The 16,719-nt window shown below is 46.3% G+C and overlaps 1 protein-coding gene across 1 annotated transcript in view; it reads right to left on the bottom strand.

Moving 5' to 3' along the window:
- The window catches only part of LOC145341186 (cadherin-related family member 4-like), a 103,918-nt gene that overhangs the window by 22,499 nt on the left and 64,700 nt on the right, over positions 1–16,719 (bottom strand). Inside the window, exons 11-12 of the mRNA XM_080186109.1 lie at positions 14,666–14,816; positions 12,545–12,647 (exon numbers count right to left, since the gene is read on the bottom strand). Of these exons, the coding sequence (XP_080042235.1) occupies positions 12,545–12,647; positions 14,666–14,816 (254 nt within the window). The remainder of the gene's footprint in view (positions 1–12,544; positions 12,648–14,665; positions 14,817–16,719) is intronic.

Genomic DNA, 16,719 nt, shown 5'->3' with positions numbered 1-16,719 from the left:
TCTGCCCATCAAGTATATAAAAAGGAAAAGGGGAGCAAAAGCCAGCTTTGGTCCCTTGGAAGATGAGACTGGGGAATCAGAATGAGAAACAAGAAAATGGCAGTGACTCAAATCTTTTGTGTTTGCTTTCATGATAGAAGAAACTGAAACCATTCCAATAATAGTAGAAAATGAGGGAGGAACTCAAAACAGTCATTATCACTAGAGAAAAACAAAATGCCAGGAAAACTAATGGGATTAAAAGGTGACATGTTTCTTGGACCTGATGGCCTGCACCTTTGGGTCTTAAGAGAAGTTGCTGCAGCGATGGTGCTGTATTGGTTGAATTCTTTCAAAATTCCTGAAAGATGACAGTGGGTTGGAAAAACCTTTATCTGAGAAAGGAGAGTGGTCAAAAGCTGGGAAGGAAATTAAACTTAGGTCACTTAGTCTAACATCTGTCATTGGGAAAATGCTGGAATACATTATTAAGGAGGTAACAGCACAGCATTTAGAAAATCACAATACAATCAAGCAGAGGCAACACGGTTTTGTAAAAGGGAAATTGTGTTTGACAAGTTTATTACAGTTCTTTGAGAATGTAGCAAGGATAAAGGAGAACCAGTAGATGTAGTGTATTTGTATTTCCAAAAGGCATTCAATAAGGTGCCACATAAGAGGTTATATTTCAAAATAAGAGCCCATGGGAGTAATATACTAGCTTGGAAAGATGATTGGTGAACCAACAAGAAGTAGAGTTTTGGGACAAGTGGGCCAATTTCAGGCTGGCAAACTGTAACTAGTGGGGCACCACAGGGATCAATGCTATATATAATCTATATATTATGTATTAAATATATATAATCCTTATTAATGACTTAGATGAAGAGATTGACTGTATTGTGGCCAAATTTGTTGACGGTAGAAATATTATTTTTCATTTGTTTAAGGGTTTCGCTGGCTAAGCCAACATTTATTGCCCATCCCTAACTGACCTTGAGAAGGTGATGGTGAGCTGCCTTCTTGAACCACTACTATCAATGTGGCGTAGGTATACCCACAATGCTGTTTGGGATGGAGCCCCAGGATTTTGACCCTGGAACAGTGATATATTTCCAAGTCAGGAATGTTCCCATATTCCTGCTGCCCATGTCCTTCTAGATAGTGGTGTACATGGGTTAAGGTACTGTTTAAGGAACCTTGATGAGTTGCTGAAGAGTATCTGGTAGGTGATATATATTGCTGCCACTGTCCATCAGTGGTGGAGGGATTGAATGTTCATAGATGGGATGCCAATCCAGTGGGTTGCTTTGTCCTGGTTGGTATTGTTAGATCTGCACCCATCCAGGAGACTGGAAAGTATTCCATCACACTTCTGACCAGTACTTTGTAAATTCTGAGAGACGTCAGGGAGTTAGGTGGTGAGTTACTTGCCACAGGATTCCCAGTCTCTGATCTGCTCTTGTAGCCACAGTATTTATATGCCTGGTACAGTTAAGTTTCTTGTTATGATAACCACAAAAGCCACAGGGGATCATCAATAGATCTCCCCATGGGTTTAGTGGAGTCTGAGCTGCTTTATTGAGTGAGCAGAGGCCCATCCAATGGGATGCAGTCAGCAGAGGTTTTAAGCCTATAATTTTACCTGGACTGGAGTTGTAGATCAAAAAGTGAAGACTATCTGACTATAGGCTTCAGGAGCAGCTTTTTCCTTTGATGCACAATAAAAGGTGTTGGTGACAAGAAACTGGTGTGTTGCTGAATTACTACATTGGCAATGAGGAGAAACAATTTTCTTCCATTTTCCCTACAGGCAATCTCTGAATGTCAAGAATTTCTCTAGTAAGAAAAAACCATTATGCCTCTTTTCGAGAAACTCAAGCCCTAGGGCATCAGTTGGGAAGACTGGACCCAATACACTGAGCATGTATTACTTCTCTGCTGATAACATTGAATGAGATGAAAAGCACAAAGTGAAATTTTTAACAGCATTCTCAGTGCGATAAGAAATCTGACCTATCCAGAAACTCTGACTTAAACATTTTCAATGAATTGTTTGACCTGATAAAAAAAATCACTACAACCCAAAGCCCCTGGTAATTTTCCAATGATATTGCTTCAACGTGACTGGGAGAACCACTGGAGAACCTGTCACCCAATTCTTGGCTAGGTAATGGAAACTAACTGAACACTGCGAATTAGCCTTTATAGGAAGGGGTATAGATTATAAGAGCTGGAGTCTAATGTTGCAGTTGTACAGAACGTTGGTTAGGTCGCATTTGGAGTACTGCATCCAGTTCTGGTCGCCTAACTACCGGAAAGACGTGGAGACTCTGGAGAGAGTGCAGAGGAGGTTTACCAGGATGTTGCCTGGTATGGAAGGACTGGGTTATGAGGAAAGATTGAAGAAATTGGGGTTCTTTTCCTTTGAAAGACGGCAACTGAGGGGGGGATCTAATAGAGGTATATAAGATTATGAAGGGTATAGATAGAGTAAACAGAGGTAAGCTATTTCCTATGATAGAGACACGTAGGACAAAGGGTCATGGACTTAAGGTGAGGGGGGAGAGGTATAACACAGATATTAGAGGGAGGTTTTTCACACAGAGGGTAGTGGGGGTATGGAATGCTCTGCCAAGTAAGGTGGTGGAGGCAAACACACTAGAGTCATTTAAGAGTAACTTAGACAGGCACATGAGTGGGTTGGAGATGGGTGGATATAGGAGATTGTTTTAAATAAGGGTCATTAGCATTGGGGCATCCCTGGTAAGGTAAATGGATATGGTACAATAATAATTTTTTTTTTCTTTTCATTCACAGGTTTTAAGTCGGTCCGCCTTGTGCCCAACGAGGGGCATACACGCGATGGGTCGTAATTGGGCTGCTCTTGGTTGTTCGAGATTGGCCTAGTGCTTCATGTCGTTAGTGTGTGCCTAAACTGGACCAGATACTGGGCAAGACGACAGCTCAGTGACTATCGCCGATTGCTGTGCAGATACGTGAATTTGGGCCGGTGTCTGTGGGAGTTTGCGCATTCTCCCCGTGCTTGCGTGGGTTTTCTCCGGGTGCTCCGGTTTCCTCCCACACCCCAAAGGTGTGCTGTTAGGCTGACTGGCAGTAATAAATTGTCCCTAAATCAGTTTCCCTCAATGTGGATGGCCATAAAACAATAGACAAGGGTCATGGGTGGAGAGGGGGACTGGTGGTGTTGAGATGGCGGCGTGGGCTCATTGGGCCGAAGGGCCTGTTTCCCAGGCTGTTTTTGTTCTTTGTTCTTTGTTCAATAAAAAATTGTGGGACAGATTGGTATGTGGCATAAATGACCTGACCATCCAAAAGAAGCTGTTGACAGAACCCAATTTGGACTTTATAAAAGCTGTTGAGATAGTCTTGTCACTTGGGAACATAGCAAAAGGGGTTCAAGAACTACAAGGGGCATCAGGTAGCATTATCTTTCAATGGAGGAGGGGCTTAATGCAACCAGTCCTCAATGGACAGTGCTTGTGTCAATAAGGTATTAAAGGATTCCATTCGTTATAGGAACTTTCATGTCACCTCCAGGTAGTCAAGGAATGGCAGTGCCAATTCTAAGAGTTTAAAGAAAGTGAAAGTAAAAGTTGCCCTGGTCCCAGATGACCATTAGCTGCTCCCCACTTTGAAGGGGAGAGCTGATTTAACCTGAGGATCACCACAACTCAGATCAGGTGCAAGTTTGAGAAGGTGGGGTCTTTGTGAATAACCCCAGCTGTTACGGAAATTGAACCTGCGTTGTTGGCATCGCTCTGCATCATAAACTATTCATCCAGCCAACTGAGCTAACTGACCCCAGTGTTGAAAAACATACTCCAGAAAGGTGTAGTTGCCAGTTGACAGGTTATTGCAAACCCAGTCAAAGGGCACAGTCACAAGTGATGTTTCCTTGCTGTCTTAGAGGAAGACTGAGGCTGATACCTGAGCATGCCATGCTGAATCTCCTTTCCCAGAGATAGGGACAATACAACTGTAACAATGAAAGTTGTCCCAATAATGGTGGAATTACCAGTAAATGACCATGACAAGGAGAAGGAGCTGGACATGGGAAACACAGTCTCCGTTATCAGAGAACTGACCTATAGACACCTCCAACCTTTACAAATAAAAGACAAAACGGTGGCCCTAGTGGCTTACAGATAGCAATCAGTTTGTCTCCTATTCATTGTTGTAAGGGGACACGATCCAAGCCTTATGGGGAGAGATTGGCTCTAGCCAATCCAGCTGAAGCGGTTGGAGATTTTCAGGCTAAATGTGGGGGACTGTAAAAGTTAATAGTAGATACTCTGGAGCTTTTCAGGAGGGCTTGAGGAAAATAGATAGAGCAAAGGAATAGCATTGACCCCAAGGCTACACCTAGTATTTCAGAGACACACTGGAGAACGTGGAAACAAAACTAGGCCTTCTTGAAAGCTTAGGTGTAATAAGGCCTGTGCAATTTGCATAATGAGCTACACTTGTAATCCCTGTTCTTAAGCCCAACAAATCAATTTGTTTTTATGGGGGTTATAAACTGAGGGTCAATCAGGTCTCCAAACTCCCTATGCTCCGAGTTGTTAAAAGGTGAAAAGATATTTTCCAAGTTGGATGTGAGCCATACCTATCTGCAGCTTGAATTGGATGAGTCATCCTGGAAATATGTGACAATCAACGCATAAAGGACTCTATGAGTAAACAAGATTGCCCTCTGGAGTCTTGTATGCATGTGTCATCTTCCAAAGAGTTATGGAGAACATCCTTCAAGGGCTACCCAAGGTAGCAGTATACTTAGATGATGTCTTGGTCATAGGAGTTTCAGAGCAGGAACACCTGGCCATCCTAGAAGTCTTACAGCAATTTTCCAGGGCATGGTTTGACTTGAAGAGGGAGAAATGCATTTTCTAGGCAGCTGAAGTCACCTATTTAGGCTACCGAGTAGATGGCAAGGGATCCAGTGGAGGATAAGGTAAAGGAGATCGACGAGACAACAATCCTAAGGAACACTACAGAGTTAAAATCCTTCCTGGCGTTCGTCAGTTATTACAGAAAATTTATCCTAAATTTGTCTTACATTCTGGCCTGCTAGATGCCCAACTATGAAAACATCACAGATGGACATGGGAAGCTCCACATGCAGAGGCTTTTTCTAAGTTAAATGTCAGTTACTATCATTCAATTTGTTATTGGTGACCTATAAATATATTCTGGAACTCTGCCCAGGGACCCAGATAGTTAATGCAGATGCACTGAACTGCCTCCCATTGCCCACAAGCCTGGATCCTTTATCAAGACTAGAAGAGGTCATGATGACCCTGAACTTTTTGGAGACCTTGGCAGTGTTAGCAAGGCAGATTAAAGCCTGGACCTAAAAGAAACTCAACCTTATTCAATATTAGGCACATGATCCTACAGGTGGATTCCAAAGACAATCGTGCAAAGAAATGAAATCCTACCTCATTAAGAAATCCGAGCTTAGATATGAGGACGGGATCATGCTTTGGTAGTCCTGAATAATTGTTCCACCTCCAGGATAATGTGCAATACTAATGGAATTAAATAATGTCCACCCTGGAGTAGCAAAAACGAAGATGCGGGCTAGGATTGCATCTGGTTGCCTGGTCTTTACTCTGACATCAAAGACTTGGTAAAGCAATGTGACCTGTGCCAGGAAAATTTTTTAAAAAAACCACCTTCAGTCTCTCTACACCGTGGAAGTGGTCTAGCAGGCCATGGGTGCCTGCACACGTGGATTATGCAAGGGTCCTTTATGGGTTCTATGTTAATAATCATGGTGGATGCAAACTCCAAGTGGTTGGAGGTGCATCACATGAGTTCCACAACTATTCAGGCTACAATTGAGAAATTTTAGCACGCATGGAATATCAGAAGTCCTGGTTTCCAATAATAGCATTGTCTTCACTAGCGGTGATTTCCAGAACTTCATGCTCTCCAATGGTCTCCAACATGAATCACAAAAAGATTAGCAAGTAAGTACAGCAAGTAATTGGGAAGGCAATATGAATGTTGGCTTTTATTGCAAGGGGTGGAGTATAGGGAAGTATTTCCAAACTGTGTTGGCATTGATGAGACCACACCTAGAGTACTATGTACAATTTTGTCTCCTTATGAAAGGATAGATAAACCTGTATTGGAGACAGTCCAAGGAAGGTTGACTAGGCTTATTACTGTGGTGAAGTTTTATGTTTCTATATGGAGTTTGTCTCAAGAGGAACGGTTGTGCAGGTTGAGCCGACACTCATTGGAATTTTGGAAAGTGCACACAGGGTAGAATTTTTGGGACGGTGAACGATTAGCGTTTGCCACCCTGAGAGTCGGCTTGAAATGTGCTTCAGCTGACTCTCAAAATCCCTCTGCCATTTATCCCTCAGTTGAGCATTGACTGACAGTGGGTGGGACTACAGTCTGCCCTTGGACGGAAGTCTCGCCTGTGACAGCTGTCGGCCAATCGCTGCAGTGGCCAGAAGCAGTACTGCAACATTTTACTCGAAACAAAGTTTCTGTTGGAAAGGTAAGTCCCAGGGTTGTGAGGTTAGGGTGTGCCCTGGGCTGATGCAGATGGGGTGACTAGTGCAAGAGGTGGTAGGCCACAGAGAGAATGGGAGATCAGAGCTCCAAGGTTCTGGTGGGGAGGGCACCCCAACTCTAAAAAGGCCTTGAGGAACCCCCAAGTCATTCCTCCCCACTTCCTGCCTGCAATGGAGATACGTTTGTTGTCAGTTTCCCACACTATCTGCACCCAATCCGTCAAACTAATAATTGAGTTTGGGTGGGAAAATTCCCTTTCAATACCACTTAAGGGCCTTAATAGATAAAAAGTTAGGTTTCCAGCCCTAGGCCCTGCCTGCACCACTGTAAAGTTACATTTGCTGGGGTTTCCCATTCAATTAAATCCTCCAACCCACACCTCAGAATCTATAAGGAGGGAGTGTAAAATTCAGCCCATAAGATACTTAGGGTTGATGGGGGGGGATAAATGCTGAGAGGATGTTTCCTCTTATGAGGAAACTAGGAGGCGTAGTTTCAGAATAGAGATATCCCATTTGATACAGAAACGAAGAGGAATTTCATCCCGTGGAGGGTCATGAAGCTTTGGAATTCTTTAATGAAGGGATCAGTGAAGATTGAGTCACTGAATATAACTCAAGGTGAGTGTGATGACTTCAGCCAGGCTAATGAGATTGGCTTGCCAGAGTATGAAGTACCTGATGAGTCCTACTCGGCCACCTTTATATTTCAAGGCGCATGTGTCCAGTGTCCCATCGGCCTCCATGTGGCAAGTGCTGTGGGCGGAGTTTGTTCTGTCTCATGTCCGCAGGGGGCCTGCATACTGGCACTTTAACAACACGCTGCTGGAGGACAAGCTCTTCCTCCACTCATTCCGTCAATTCTGGGTCAGCTGGAGAAAGAAGCGGGGAGGCTTCCCTCTTTGAGGTAATGGTGGGACGTGGGCAAGATTCACACCCATACCTTCGATCAGGAGTACGCAAGGGGGTTGACAAGGAGGCGGAAATCCAGGCTCTAGGTGTTGGAGAAGGAGGTGTTTGACCTGGAGGCACATCTCAGTCAGCCCGACGTGGACCCGGCCCTGCGTCTGGAGTACAGGGAGAAGAAGGGAGCGCTGAGGGACCTGCAACTCATCAGGCCCCACGGTGCATATGTAAGGTCACGACTCTAATTCCAGGTGGACCTGGACTACAGTTCCCCCTTCTTCTACTCGCTGGAAAAAGGGCAGGCTCCTTATGCTGCTGGCCAATGACAGTTCCGGAGGGCATCCAGGCCATTGCCTGGAATTACTACACTTTCCTCTTCTCTCCGGATCCATCCATCAAGGATGCCCGCACAGTTTTGTGGAAGAACCTGCCGCAGGTCAGCCCGGAGGGCATTGGCAGGTTTGAGGCCTCAATCATCTGGCCTAGCTGACCAGCGCCCTCAACACCCTCCAAACGGGGCAAGGCCCCGGGGCTGGACGGGCTGACTGTGGAGTTCTGCAGGGTACTCTGGGATGTCCTGGGGAACAACTACGCGGGTGTCCTGGGGGAGAGCATTGCCACGAGAGAGATGCCCCTTTTGTGGCGCAGGACAATAATCGCCCTGCTGCTGAAGAAGGGGGATCTCCACCAACTTAAGATCTGGCACCCGATCTCCCTCCTCAGCAAGGATGATAAAATCTTCACCAGAGCGATGGCTTTTCCGTGCTGGACCACACGATCCACCCTGACCAGTACTACACTTTACATCTAGTTCCGGATCTTCTCCACCATTCCCCGAGGGCTGGTCTGTCGAGCATCTTCTTGTCATTAGATCAGGAGAAGGTGTTCGACAGGGTGGAGCATGAGTATTTACTCGGGACTCTGCGGGCATTCGGGTTCGGAATGCATTTTGTCGCCCGGATCCGATTACTGTACTCTGCCACAGAGTGTCTAATTAAGGTTAACGGGTCCCCTTTGCTTTGGGCAAGGATAAGGCAGGGCTGCCCCTCGTCCAGCCAACTGTATTCTATATGCGTGGAGCCATTCCTGTACCTCTTGTGGAGGAGGTTGTCGGGTTCGGCTGTGCATGGCCCAGACGTAGAGGTGGTCCTGTTGCCGATGGTGTGCTCCTCATGCTCACGGACCCAGCTGACCTGCAGAGGATACGAGAGTGCCAGGTGGTGTACTCTGCTACGTCCTCAGCCAGGATCAACTGGGCCAAGTGCTCCGGGCCCCTGGTCAGTCCATGGGAGATGGACCCTCGTCTGGAGGAGTTCAGGCCTTTCGCCTGGAGCGGGACCAACTCCTCTAGCTGGGGGTCCATCTTTGCCCTGCCGAGGAATCCTGGCCCGAGAACTGGCAGGAACTGGAAGCCAAAGTCTCCGCCTGCCTGAGCCGCTGGACAGGACTGCTCTGAGTGCTGTCCTACAGGGCACCCGTTCTCATCATAAACCAGCCGGTGGCCTCCATGCTGTGACACCGGCTGCTCCCTTTGACCCCTCCCCCGGCTTTGTCACAAACATGCAGAAAACTCTCCTGCGGTTCCTCTGGGACAACTGACTGCACTGGGTCTCTGCCCAGGTTCTGCACCTCCTGCTTGAGAAGGACAGCCAAGGTCTTGTGTGTCTTGGCACACCTTCCACCTCCAGACCCTGCAGAGATACTTTTACATCAAGCCTCCTCCACGATGTGTGCCCAATGGTATTTCTTCAGCCAGTTACAAAGCCTGAATTACAACGTGCAGCTTCGGCATATCAATCTGGGGCATATTCTGACCTCCTTGCAGGCATTGCCCGTCTTTTATCAGACCACCTCAGGGCCTGGAACACGGTCAGCTCACGACGCAGCTCTCCCCTGTCAGGACTGGCAGGTCTCGTGCTCTGGAATCCGCTCCTCCTCAGCCGCGTAACTTCAGGTGGCTGGCGGAATGGAGGGCCGTGGACGCCAGGGTGACTAGGATTGGGGACATGCTGGATGACGGAGGAGCGGGCTGGCTGAGCACGGGGGTGGCTGTCTGGTGCATGGCCAAAGCCATCCAAGACTTTAGGACAGTCGTGCTCGGCCCCGAGCGCACATGCAGTCTCAAGGAGGCGCAGGCGAGCGGTGGGGTCCCGTCCAAGTGTTCCCCTGCTCGGACAAAATTTCACATTGGCCCCAAGCCTAGACACCCTTCCGCGCCCACTGGGCATGGCAGGGGCTGGAGTGTATAATCAACTCCAAGAATCACATTTTGATTTCATGTTTTAAGTTTCCTTTGTGATTTGGTTTTGGTTCAGGCTGTTCCCCCTCCTTTTGGGGATGTGCCCCTTTTAATTTGTCCCTAAGTTAATTTGGGTTTGTTTATTTGGTTGGTATGAAAACAGATACATGATGAGTTCTACTCGACCACCTTCACATTTCAAGGGCATACACGTCAAGTGTCCCGGTGGCTTCTGTGCAGCAGGTGCCAGGTTTGGATCACCACCTGGTGTGGGCAGAATTTGTTCCATCTCACGTTTGGGGATCCTCGTTACTGGCACTTTAACAACATGCTGCTGGAGGACTTGTTTCATCGATACTGGACCGGCTAGGGAAGCTTCCCCTCCTTGAGGCTATGGTGGGATGTGGACAAGGCTCACATCTGGACCTTCTGTCAGGAGTACGCAAGGGGGTCGACAAAGAGGTGGAAATTCAGGCTGGAGGAGTTGGAGAAGGAAGTGTTCGACCTGGAGGCAAGCTTCAGTCAGTCTGACGCGGACCTGGCCCTGCAGCTGGAGTACAGGGAGAAGAAGGGAGCACTGAGGGACTGCAACTCATCATGTCCCGCGGCGCATACGTGAGGTTGCAGCTCCAGTTCCAAGTGGACCTGGACTGTGGTTCTCTCTTCTTCTACTCACTGGAAAAAGGGCAGTCTAACTGTCAGTTTCCTAATAAGGATAAGACGTATGGTGGAGGCTTACGAATTTGGAGACACTTAATGAGATGCTCCGAGTCCAGTTTGTGTGAGGAATTAGCGATCTGACTATACAGAAACACCTGTTGGTGGAGGCTGAGCTGAACTGTAAACCAGCATTACAGCTGCTTTGTTGTTAGAAAAAGCGGCAAGTGGAGCACATGAGCTCCAAGCTATCCTGATGGAGACAGAAGCCAACACCAGGGAGACTGGGTTAAGGAACTACATAGCGGCCTTCTGGAAGGATTCGGATATGAGAGAGCCCAAGTCTGCCTATAGAACTGCACCTAGGTGAGGTCAGGTTAAGCCCAGAGTGACAGCAGTTCCTATCAAGTCCCGCCCAACACAAAATTGCTATGGTTGCCAGTGTTAGGATGCACAGAGGAAAAGCAAGTCTCCTAAACAAACATAGCTGAAAAGAACACATAGGCCGAGGGACAGGAGAATGCACAACCTGGAAGCTCACCCTACCTCTGACGAGGTACAGTTACTGTGCATAGTGATGACAAAATCAAAACCCATCAAATTGTCAGTGAGACTGAATGGACGTATCGGTCACTGGGGAGACAGTGTTTAACAAGATACGCACTGGACTCCAATTTGGCCAAAACTTTGGCAAGGCTGAGGACCTAAATGGGAGAACTACTGAGAATGATGGGTACAACCCATGTGCCAATTGCTTACAGGAAACAATTAGTTAGGCTCCCATTAATGATAGTGAAACGTTCAGGACCAAGCCTATTAGGGCTAAAAGAGATCCAGCTAAATTGGACAAATATCTTCAAGCTGGAAAATGATCGTCTGAATGAGGCCCTGAACAAATACCCAGAGTCGAGTCCAGGACCAGACCAGTATCCTACTGAGTATGCGTAGGCGAGGCAGTGGTAAGCAAACACCCAGGCCAGGTCTGGGCCTCAAGCTCTCCATCCTTTCCAGAGCTGAGTCCGCCCTGCTGCTGTAGGGAATGAGCAGAGTCCCCCTTGACAAGCCAGTACTTCTTCCCCTGCATCCTTGATGGGGACCTCAGCGTCCGAAATGGACACAGGGGACGAAGCTGCAGCGATTTCCCCTACGCCTAAAGCAGACAAGGAACCAGACCTCCGGCATTCACGGCAGAAGAGGCAGACATCCCACCATTACACACCACCGATCTCAGAGGCTGAGTTGGAGGATCCTGACCCGGCACTCAAGCGGAGCAGAAGACTCCTGAGGGAAGCAAACTGAGGAGATTCCTCAGACTTTGGAGGGGAGGAGTGCGATGATTTCAACTAGGCTAATGAGCTTGGCTTGCTAGAGTATGAACTAGTTTATGAGCCCTAATTGATGGTTAAATCAGGGAACCTCATACTCCCTATTTAAAGCAGGTGTGTCAGACCCCCAGCTACATTCAGCAGGGAACAAGTGGAGAGCTGGCGGTGTACAGATGTATGGTGTAAATAAAGTAACTTGGTGATGGGACTATCGCCTCCGTGGAGTTATTACAGTGAGAATCCTAAATGATAATGTTGTCAAGCGTTATGGGGAATAGAGTTGTGACGAGGATCAGATCAGCCATTATTGTACTGAATGGCTCAGTGGGACATATGGTCAACTCTTGCTCCTATTTCTTATGTTCTTATGATGACTCTTAGTTCCATGCATTGTCCTGGGAAGCTCTGTATACCTCCCTGTTCACCTCAGATTGATCTTATTGGAAAAATAACAACATATCAACAATTCAAACCATCATTAATATGTAAATTGGGGCTAGCAAATTAGATGACTAAGAAATATAGGATGAGTTGTGAATCTCAAGAATTTGCTTCTCTTCAACAACATTTTTTAGGATTTGGACTTAAACTCTGAATGTGAGGTCTGGTAATTAATAGCGTAATACCTTCGAACTAATTAGGTACAGTATAAGTGGAAAATAAAACGTACAAATAAGCAGGTGTAAACACTGGATGAAAAGAGAACTGCTCTGGATGAGATGGTCTCCTCGAGAGTGAGGTAGCAGAAGATAAACATCATCTTCTGTTGAAGGGATGGGAAAATGAGAGGAAAAAGTTGGCTAGGACAAGAATAGCATCCATGATAATCCAAGTGAGATTTAATAGGTCAGTAAGTATGTAGCACTCAGAGCGGTGACTCTTACTTGTCCGTGGAGGTCTTCCAGTGTCTGTCACAATGACTGTAGCTGTGTACTGGAAATCCAGACTTGCCATTTTAGCGGAATCATAATCAAGACTCTCGTTCACCTACAAAAGCAATAAGCAGAGACTGTTAATGATCAGCATTGGTCAGGCAGTAAGCCCAGACTCCCTGTCTCATTACTCAGCTGCACCAGACCTCTAGGTTGCAGGGCTCATTGTCAAACAGCTCAGGAGTTCACAGCTCAAAACAACAAAACATTGTTTTCCACCCTATGTTATACCATGCTCAGCAAGTTCTCCATCGCAGTGACTAAGGGATCATTGGCTTATGAGGACTTGTGGCTGTGCCCGGGAACGGATGAGAGCAGGGAAACAGACACCTCTCCAGTGAATAGATTACCCAAGCCCTCACCCCACCCTCCCAGCAAGGCTAGTAATTGGGCTGAAAAGCTGCTGTTTTTCAAGCAGCGAGCAGCCTGCTCTATCACCAATATGAAGCTGTGCCCTATATGACCACGAGGCAGCAGAGAACCATTCTAGCTAGGATTTAATATCAGCTGCACAGTGTCCTGTGCTTTCTGCAGGGTCAACTTTCTACTTGGTGCTGAATGAGTTCAGCGAGTTATGTACAAGATGCTTTGTGAGTTATGTTAATACAATGCTATCTAGCTTGCAAGACCTCATTCCTCCCTCACCAACATTATTTAAAGGAATCATGCATTTAATACAGGTTAACATTTCTGCCACTGTTTGATTACTGTTTTTTGCTGTCTTCTGGTCCTGTTGAATGCTTGATTTCTATATGCTGACACAGGGGTTTTACAACTCTTTCACTGTCCAGTCTGGTAGGTCTATCCTTGCAGTTAGTGATGTATGGAAGCAAAAAGGATATCACAGAGCAGGAGTCCCTGTCTTCAGGATGAACGTCATCAACCTCAGTGTTACCCAGGAACAGTGTTTGAGGCACCAGCTCTTCACCAGGAGAAAATCACTGAGCCCTGTCACCTGCTGCAGCCACACTCCAGCCTCAAACCAGGGTATGGACAGCATTACCTACAGCTTTCAAGGTCACTATGGTACTTGTCTTCACAAGCCATCTTGCCCCAGAATGGTTTTTGCTGCATATTCCTGTTCATCTAGAACAGGTCATTTAACTATGCATCAGGAGAAACAGTTCCATCTCTGGTCATATGGACAGAGAGAAGCAAGACAAAGCCTTTGCCATTGTGTAAGGTGTCACTGATTGGACACACAATGTCTGTGCCAGTCTAGAATTCTGAATAATAAAAAAGGCAACAAACATCCCCAAGGTACAATTGATTTGCAACTGCAGACAGTAAAACTAGTTGACCAGGATCTACTATCCCCATGACTATATTTCCAGTGCCCATAGCCCCCGTATCCATAACCCTCCGTGTATATAATCCCAGTATGTATAATCCTAGTAACCATAATCCTGGCATCCGTAATCCCGGCATCCATATTCTTGGTGTCTCTAATCCCAGCACCAATAATCCTAGCACCATGTGTCTAAAATCACAGTGTGAATTGCAGTGTCTATAATCCCAGAGTTGGTTATCCCAATGTCCATAACACCAGTATCTACAACACCAGCACCTCACCCAGCCTCTATAATCCCAATGTCTATAATCCCAGCTCTCCTCCAAGTTTCTATGACCCCAGATCTATACCTCTTGTTCCCCCATCCAGTGCCCATTTTCCTAAAAATGGTCCCCCCATGCTGCCTTGGCAAAACAGCCAGTATGATTAAGGATCCCATATAACTATCCCACACATTATAGTATAATAATATCCCACACACCCCGGACATTCTCACTTCCACCTTCCTCCGTCAGGAAAACATATGAAAGTCTGAGATCACATACCAACCAACTTAAGAACAGCTTCTGCTGTGCTGCTGTCAGACTTCTGAATGGATTTACCTTGCATTAAGTTGATCTTTCTCTACGTCTTAGCTATGACTGTAACACTACATTCTGCATTTCCTTCTCATTTCCTTCTCTATGAACGGTATGTTTTATCTGTATAGTGTGCAACAAACAATACTTTTCACTGTAAATTAATCCACGTTACAATAATAAATCAGAATCAAAGTTTCTTACCTTTACACTATTGGCATCATACTTGAATTTAAAATAAGAGTTGTCATTGGCTACAATTGTATAGGAGAGGTTAGTGTTAGAATAATCAGGGTCACTGCAGGTAAGCTCGAAGAGGGTTGTTTCCACTGGAGTTGTTTCTGGGATGTTGGCTCTGGAGAGACAGTGAATAGAGCATCTACTAGATTTATCTCCATTAAAGTGAAACAGAATACCTCTGACTCCAATGCGAAGGTTGGGACAAATATTTTAAGTTTTAAACCGGAGTCTTCCAGTCACCTGTTTGCTTTTTCTCTATCCTGTTTTCTCTCCTGCCTTTTCAGAATAATTGGGCAGATCAGATTATTTACAATCTTGAATATTGCTGAAATAAGACAGGTTGTTGGAGCTTTTCATCTTGCATTCATCAGGACAATCACAAGAATACGAATGTCAAGAGAAACAACAATTCATACTGCATGAAAAGAGAATGCTGATTAAATGGCAAGTAGACTTTGATTAGTGGAATTATTGCACTGAAGAACGTACCAGTTGATGGTGACTGGCAGTTAACGGCCAAGCATTGTTTAAAATTTAAACAAGGTAGTTTAACTTTGATTGGTCAATGCGTTGCCATGTGGAATGAACCAGCAAATAGCTGCCACTTGTTTTGTTAAACTGAAATTGACATTGTTATTATTATGACAATTATTATTATTATGTTATTATTGTTATTATTATGTTTTTATAAATATATAAAAAGGAAGAGGCTGGCTAGGGTGAACGTTGGTCCCTTAGAGGATGAGAGGGGGGACTTAGTGGTAGGGGATGGGGAAATGGCTGAGGTCTTGAATAACTTTTTTGTTTCGGTCTTCACAGAGGAGGACGTGAATAATTTGCCGGATGTTAGAGATGGAAAGGTGGTAGGACTGGAGGGTCTCGATGACATTACTGTTACTAGAGAGGTGGTGCTCGGCAGACTGGAGGGGCTGATTGTGGACAAGTCCCCAGGACCGGATGGAATGCATCCGAGGGTCCTGAAAGAAATGGCGGAGGTGATAGTGGATGCCTTGGTGGTTATTTTCCAGACGTCGCTGGATTCCGGGGAAGTGCCGGAAGATTGGAAAACGGCTAACGTTACGCCGTTGTTTAAGAAGGGTGCCAGGCAAAAGGCGGGGAATTATAGGCCGGTTAGTTTAACGTCTGTTGTAGGTAAAATGTTAGAATCCGTCATCAAGGAGGAAATAGCGAGGCATCTTGAGGGGAACTGCTTGATAGAGCAGACACAGCACGGTTTCGTTAAAGGGAAGTCGTGTCTGACAAATTTACTGGAGTTCTATGAGGATGTGTCTAGGGCGGTGGATAGAGGAGAGCCGGTGGATGTGGTCTTTCTTGATTTTCAGAAGGCGTTTGACAAGGTACCTCACAAGAGGTTATTGCAGAAGGTCAGGGGGCATGGAGTTGGGGGTAGGGTGTTAGCGTGGATAGAGGACTGGTTGTCAAATAGGAGGCAGAGAGTTGGGGTCAATGGGTGCTATTCGGATTGGCGGATGGTGACTAGTGGAGTGCCCCAGGGGTCGGTGCTGGGGCCTCAGCTATTTACCATTTATATAGATGATCTGGAGGAGGGAACCGAGTGTAGGGTGTCGAAATTTGCTGATGACACCAAAATTGGTGGAAAGGCAAATTGTGCGGAGGGTGGTGAGAGTCTACAGAAGGATCTAGATAGGCTGGGCGAATGGGCCAGGAACTGGCAGATGGAATTTAATGTTGGCAAGTGCGAGGTTGTCCACTTTGGTAGGAATAATGGTAGGAAGGATTATTACTTACGTGGAGAAAAACTGCAGCAGGTGACGGTGCAGAGGGACCTCGGGGTCCTTGTGCATGAGTCGCAAAAACCCAGCCTGCAGGTGCAGCAGGTGGTCAGGAAGGCGAATGGGATGCTGGCCTTCATAGTGAGGGGGATTGAATATAAAAGTAGGGAGGTCTTGCTGCGGCTGTATAGGGCATTGGTGAGGCCACAGCTGGAGTACTGTGTGCAGTTTTGGGCGCCGTACTTACGCAAGGATATTTTGGCC

This window comes from Carcharhinus amblyrhynchos, chromosome 3 (genome assembly GCF_965287045.1).
Source record: "Carcharhinus amblyrhynchos chromosome 3, sCarAmb.v2.hapA, whole genome shotgun sequence".
NCBI lineage: Eukaryota > Metazoa > Chordata > Chondrichthyes > Carcharhiniformes > Carcharhinidae > Carcharhinus > Carcharhinus amblyrhynchos.
Note: the sequence above shows the minus strand (reverse complement) of the source record. Positions and strands in the feature narration are given on the sequence as shown.